Below are 6869 nucleotides of genomic sequence, written 5' to 3'. Positions count from 1 at the left end.
TTAATAAGACGAATCTAAACGGCGAGACGAATCTATTAAGCCTAATTAGTCCATGATTTGACAATGTGTTGCTACAGTAAATATTTGCTAATGATGGATTAATTAGGCTTAATTAAGCTTAATAGATTCGTCTCGCCGTTTAGATTCCACTTATGTAATTGGTTTTGTAAATAGTCTACGTTTACTACTCCTAATTAGTATCTAAACATTCGATGTGACACGTGCTAAAAATAAGACACGGGAAGAAAACGCCCCCTTAGTTGCCCAACTTGGGTGCACCCAAATTACTGTAGCAACACTGTAGCGTTTCGTTTGTATTTGTGAATTATTGTCCAAATATTGACTAATTAGGCTTAAAAGATTCGTCTCGCAAAGTACAACAAAATTGTGCAATTAGTTTTTGATTTCGTCTACGTTTAGTACTCCATGCATGTACCGCAAATTTGATGTGATGGGGAATCTTCTTTTTGCATAATGCCAAAGTTGGGAGTTGGGGGTGAACTAAACATGGCCCAAATGAGCAATCGTGGGCCAGGACTCAGGATGGGAAATGGGACGATAGAGCGGGGCCCATGGATCGAGTCCCGAGGGGACTGGACCACGAAAAAAGCGTTGTCATGCTGATCTAATTGGAATATTACCTTGAAGCTCTCTCCTCGCACAACGTGCGTAAATTGTAGATCAATTCTTTTTTTTCCCCTTTTAGACGACCCAAGCCCAATTTACGCAGGCTCTCCATTTATTATTTCTAGGCTTGCTCGCTCTCCTCTGTCATTCCTAGAAAGGCCCAAACAGAAAAACCCATCAACACAGGCCCATGTAGCGTTCCGTCCGTGTTAACTGTGCTAACCTTCCTTCGGTTTTCAGTTGTCTTTTTTCCTTTTTTTTTAAACGGAAAGTTTTCTTTCTTTCTTTCTGAATTCGCTCGTTCCTCTCGCATCCAGTTCTGGTGAACAAATTGAATTTTTTTTTTCATTTTACAACAGGGACGCATCCGTTAAAAAATGACGGGATGCATTTCTTAACAGTAGCGGAAGTAAATAACCTTCGTGTTTGGTTCTGGGGTCGAAGTGGGTTAGGATGGATTCGACTCATGTTTGGTTGCAAATGAGTGTGGGTTGGAGCCAACCTCATAAGTATATTCCGTTCAGGTCATCCCACCAAAACGAAGGAACCGCGCCGACACAGTGAAACGACGTGCGGCTCCATCTCGCTTGCGCGCGGGAGGAGGCACTGCTTGCCGCCAAGTCAGGAGGAGGCGCTGGCACGCTCGCCGTCGGGCCGTGGAGGTGCACCGCCGGTCGGGGAGGAGCGGCGCCGGGCTAGGAGGAGCCGAGGCGGGGAGTTGTGCTGCCGGGGTGGGGAGGTACGCCGCCGGGCTAGGCGGGGCCGGGGCGGGGAGGTGCGCCGCTGGCCCGAGGAGGAGCGCCGCCGGGCAGGAGGAGGCAGCTAGCGGTGCTGAGGAGAGAGGGGGCGCGCGGGAGGAGCCAGGAGAGGGGGGGAGCAGGTAGACGAGGGGAAGGGCAAAAACAGAGAAAGGATGATAGATGGGCTCCGCAGCTGATAGGTGGAGCCCACAACTAACAGTAACCCTCCCAACCTTCGCAACCAAACACATAACTGGGTCCAACCCATCCCTCTTCACCCCTCCATCCAAACACGAGATGGATCGGCTTCAACCTCGGATCAAGCCGACCAACGTCGTACCAAAACTAAATAAAGATCCGACCCTTCACGCATGAGTAGCAGTTATTATTACAAGTTGCGGTGAATAAAATACACGTTTTCACATGAAACGGTCATCACCATGAAAAAAATCCCAAATAGTTTATCTCGTAACAGTCGGTCAAAGGTGGAAATGGAGCAAAGTTGGTCAAACAATTAACGGCGGCACCCCCATTGCCACAATTAACGCGTAAGCATGTAAAATAATGGCGCGTGATTTTGATTGGTTGCATTGGCATTGGCTGGGCGGATCTCATCCAAATGTATTTATGCGTTACGTGTCCAAAGCTGATGTCGGATAACTTTCATTAATTCCTTTTTCAGTACATAAAAAATATAAAGGTTGATCCAATGCGCATGCTTACGCGTTAGATTAAGAAGTGAATAATACCTAATCCACTATCTTGAGTTCACCGAACCGATCAAGAAATTTTACTCAGCTAGAGTACCATCGCCGCCTCAAATACCATGGCCACAAGTACCACCCAAGAGAACGGTATCTAGACACGATATCCCTGTTCACACCTTATAGAGTCTCTCTATAGTAGAAACAGCACCTACGTTGATATCAGGGTATCGGGGCATCGTTAGACCTCCTCCAACAATACACCATGTTAGCTAGCTCGTAGGAATATCTCTACCTATCATCATTATGCTTATGATGTGGAAAAGAGAGAATATGCGAAGAGAGAGTACTATCTTCTTGAAGAGTTAGCTTATAAATGTTTTTTATTGATGTGAAAGAGATTGCGGAAAAAAAAATTGAACAATGTGCTATAAGATAGATAATTGGATAAGTTTTACTATCTCTTTTGTAAGGTGGACAAGTTTAGAGCTAATACACTAGCTCCACTATTGAAGAAGACCTTAGAACCAGTTTGTTTGAGCTGCAGCTTTTGATCTTTTCGGAAAAGCTGATATTGGTTTTTTTCTTGAAAAGCTGGCCAACACTATCTTTTAGAATATGCATTTAGCTTTTTGAGCTCAGAAAGCTAAAAAAGTTCATGAAACTGGGCTTTCCAGTTTTTTTGAGTTTCTAACTTTTCGGAAGCTGCATGAAAAATTCGCTGTTTGTTTAAGCTTGTGACTTTTCACGCTGAAAAATTGTTAGGAAGCTCAATCAAACGTACCCTTAGAGCACCTTAGTATTGTCGTCACTAGCCCGTTGCTGTACCGTACACACCCACACCAGCCGCCAAGTCAGGAATAATTGAACATATAAATTTACGTGGGAACACACAATTTGAAACATGGGTTTGTTAAAAGTAAATCCGTTTGATTGGTCAAGCAACAGAACACGTGAGCTTTTTATACCGCAGGCCACACGAAATTTCTACACACCGCGTGCGCGCGCCTGCCTCTGTTCATAAATTGAGATCGTCCAGACCCCAACAACAACGGCCTGCGAAACCGAAGCTGCTACGGCTAGGACAGCGAGAACGCGTGCCGCTGATCGAACTCAAAGCCACCGAGCAAGCGACGAGGTCTCCTGCACCGGCGCCAAGGCGATCCAGCTCCCCACAAATAATGGCGGCGCCCTACAACGACGGAGCTCCGGCCCAGGCGCCGACCCCGGTGGCGGTGGTGTCCCCGCCGCAGTTCTGCGCGCCGTACGCGGTGCCGCTGACGGTGGTCAAGAAGGCCATCAGCCTCTCCGGCGGGGACTTCGTCGTCACCGACGCCAACGGCGCCGAGATGCTCCGGGTAAAGGGCGCCGTCTTCAGCGTCCACGACCGCCGCGTCCTCCACGACGCCGCCGGCCAGCCCCTCGTCTCCATGCGGGAGAAGGTTGTTGGTGGTGTTTTTCTCCCTTTCATTCATGCACTCGACCAAATTCTTCCTGAGTACTCGTATATTATAGTCCCTGTTGGTTGACGCAATCGATCGTTGACTTTGATCTTCAAGTCTCTACTTGGTAATTCAGCTTAATTACTTTAATGATGGCAGTTCCAATTAGCAATGCAGAAACAATAGTCAATAATCTGTTGTGTTGTTGACAGCTTCAAAAGATCTAAATTGTTTTGTCAACTCATCCGGTTTCCACGTTAAGTTTACACACCAAATACTTCTGATGAACTGTAAAAAGAAACTGTCAGTGTTCTTTGAGTAAGTAGAGTGGGCATGCCAGTGCCGCAGCATGATCTAACAACGACGGTGAATTCTATCCTATCAGGTATTTAGCATGCACAACAGATGGGAAGTTTTCAGAGGGGACAGCACCAACGCGAGCGATCTGCTCTTCACAGTGAAGAAAGCTTCGGTGTTCCAACTGAAGACAGAGTTGGATGTCTTCCTGGCCGGCAACACCGCACAGCAAGCCTGCGATTTCAAGATCAAGGGCAGCTACTTCGAGAGATCATGCGCCTTCTACCTCGGCAACTCCAACAACATGATCGCTCAAGTGAGTACAAAATTAAAAGAAATTTGCTCGGTTTACCATATATCTTCTATATATTGAAATTGAAATTTTATCAGTATTTAGTGAGAATATGCGTTTGGTGCTGCAGATCAACCGCAAGTACACAGCAGCAAACGTGCTGCTCGGGAAGGACACCTTCGTCGTCACCGTGTTCCCGCATGTCGACTACGTGTTCATCGCGGCTCTTGTTGTGATCTTGGATGAGATTCACAGGGAGCGATTCGACTGATGATTCACATCGGCCTTAAAATTAAAGCTTCCATCGAGTTCAATAATGGCCTTGATATTGTCACAATGCTATCTTGTATTCCTTGTTGCATGAAAAATTGTGCTGCCCAGAGATCAATTTTTCAACTGTTTTAATAATGTGAATGTGATTGTAGTTTGTGGGTTGTCATGCAATGTCTGTCCCTCCCTCCCCCACAAAAAAAAGTGTTACCATTTGAATACGAATTATAATTTTCTGTTTTTTCAAAAAAAAGAATTACCATTTATTTTAGTATACGAATCCGAAATCTATAAATAAAAAATATCTGATATTCTGGCATCTGTTCGATGGGCCCACAAGCACCCTGGTACATCCTCCCTTTGCTCTCTCCACCACCTTTTGTCGGGGGCGAAGGCAAGATAAACCGCCCGGACTCCAACAAGACAACTAGAGCACGACGGCACGTGGAAGCTCGCCGCTCACCGCCGATCGAATCCACCGAGCAAAGCCGCCGTTGCAGGAGAGGTGCGGAGGCGCCGATCTCAATCCCATGGCGGCGGCGGCGGCGCCGGCGGCCCTGGTGGCGGTGGTATCCCCGCAGTTCTGCGCGCCGTACGTGGTGCCCCTGACGGTGACGCAGAAGGCCATCAGCCTCTCCGACGGCGACTTCACCGTCACCGATGCCAACGGCGCCGTCGTGCTGCTGGTCAAGGGCGCCCTCTTCAGCGTCCACCGCCGCCGCGTGCTCCTCGACGCCGCCGGCCAGCCCATCCTCTCCATGCAGCAGAAGGTAAATATATGCACGGATCAGCCATCCATTTCTTTGTTTCTTTCCTTTGATTGGCTTGATCTGAAGTTCAGAAGGATCGACCGTTGTCCTAGAAACAAGAACAGAAAAAAAAGAACAAACATCACTCTCTTGATGTATTCTCTGTTTTTTCCCTTCTTTATTCACTCTCTTGATCTATTCTCTGTTTTATTCCTTCTTTATTCAAAGTTGCTAAATGAGATTGGATGGTCGATTTGAGGGAGAAGATAGGAGCATGAATGCAGGATCAATTGCCGAGCTTAAGCAAAAAAAGTTGTGCTTCAAATCGTGATAAAGAAATATTTCTTCATATTCCACTACTTGGTCAATTTCATGGCATGGAAGGGCGTCTGCATTTGGAAATTGATGCTTCCTGACTCCTGAGTACCTGACTGAAGTGCTAGTTGATCACAGGGTACTCTCGTACTGAGGAACGGTAGCAATAGTTTAGTTCCCTGCGCAATCTCTGTCAAAACTCACTACTTGATTAAAAGAAATTTTACGATTTGGACTTCCAGGAATCAGGATTTGGGATGCTTCCGCAATCCAACTTAAGAATTCATACTGAGCATGATATTAAGTGAGCATCACATAGCAAGGTTCAAATAAAGCTGAAGTCCAACAACTCAATATAACCATAAGGTTTTGCGAGAGAGTAAAAACAAAATAATTTCTGAACTTTGTTTGTGACAGAAACCTATTTTTAACTCTCTGTATTAGACTGTACTACAAAAAACAGGAACTTGTTGACAGATTTACAGGACATCACTCTGTTACCAACACATCCAATTTCCATGCATTTTTTTTTACGTTAAATCCCCGTACCATTGCTACAAAACCAACAAGCCCTCTGTTTAATACGCTCTAGTAGGTCGATCATATATACCAGTTTAGCATCGCCTCACCGTGGCACATTTACCAGGTATTCAGCATGCACAAAAGATGGGACGTGTTCAGAGGGGATAGCGCGAAGGCAAGCGACCTGCTCTTCACCGTGAAGAAGAGCTCAATCATCCAGCTGAAGACGGAGCTGGATGTCTTCCTGGCTTCCAACACCGCGGAGCAGGCCTGCGATTTCAAGATCAAAGGCAGCTACTTCGAGAGGTCGTGCGCCTTCTACCTCGGCAACTCCAACACCATGATTGCCCAAGTGCGTACCCAAAAAGAAAAGAAAAAGGCTCTGTTTCTAATCGTAGTTTTGGAGTTCTGCAAATATTCAGTAGATTGATGTGGTTGTCATTTGGTGCTGCAGATGAACCGTCAGTACACTGTCTCGAATGTGCTGCTCGGGAAGGACACGTTCGGTGTCACCGTGTTCCCGCATGTCGATTACGTGTTCGTCGCTGCTCTGGTGGTGATTCTGGATGAGATTCACAGGGAACGATCCGACTGAAGACCACCACCATCAACTCCAAGCTTCCATCGAGTTGGACGCAAATTTGATGTTGTAAACCGCGGTTGAGGGTTTTGCTTGTCAAATTATGCTAGCAGAATCAACTATTGAACTTTGTTGATTCATACTGTGTTATGCCGACGTTCAATAATGTGTACTACTGCTTTTTTTAGCTAAATAATGTGTACTAACTCTGTGCCCTTTGTTGTAAGGACTCCACTGACTTGTATGGGCTGCCACCCGCATTGGGCCCTTGAAATGGCCGAACTAGTCCATTTAGGAATGAATGAGGCCTCCTGAATCTGCTGGACATTCA

The 6869-nt window shown here is 46.3% G+C and overlaps 2 protein-coding genes across 2 annotated transcripts; both read left to right on the top strand.

Annotated features, from left to right (window-relative positions):
• Positions 1-3077: 3077 nt before the first annotated feature.
• Positions 3078-4546, top strand: LOC101779653 (protein LURP-one-related 15). Its single transcript, XM_004955784.4, has 3 exons — positions 3078-3513; positions 3899-4126; positions 4233-4546. The coding sequence occupies exons 1-3, from the start codon at positions 3253-3255 to the stop codon at positions 4371-4373; spliced, it is 630 nt and encodes a 209-aa protein (XP_004955841.1). The 5' UTR covers positions 3078-3252; the 3' UTR covers positions 4374-4546.
• A 213-nt stretch (positions 4547-4759) lies between these two features.
• LOC101780052 (protein LURP-one-related 15) lies at positions 4760-6753 on the top strand. Its single transcript, XM_004955785.2, has 3 exons — positions 4760-5142; positions 6083-6310; positions 6413-6753. Exons 1-3 carry the CDS (start codon positions 4903-4905, stop codon positions 6551-6553), a joined length of 609 nt encoding a protein of 202 aa, XP_004955842.1. The 5' UTR covers positions 4760-4902; the 3' UTR covers positions 6554-6753.
• The last annotated feature ends 116 nt before the right edge of the window (positions 6754-6869 follow it).

This window comes from Setaria italica, chromosome II (assembly GCF_000263155.2).
Source record: "Setaria italica strain Yugu1 chromosome II, Setaria_italica_v2.0, whole genome shotgun sequence".
NCBI lineage: Eukaryota > Viridiplantae > Streptophyta > Magnoliopsida > Poales > Poaceae > Setaria > Setaria italica.
Note: the sequence above shows the minus strand (reverse complement) of the source record. Positions and strands in the feature narration are given on the sequence as shown.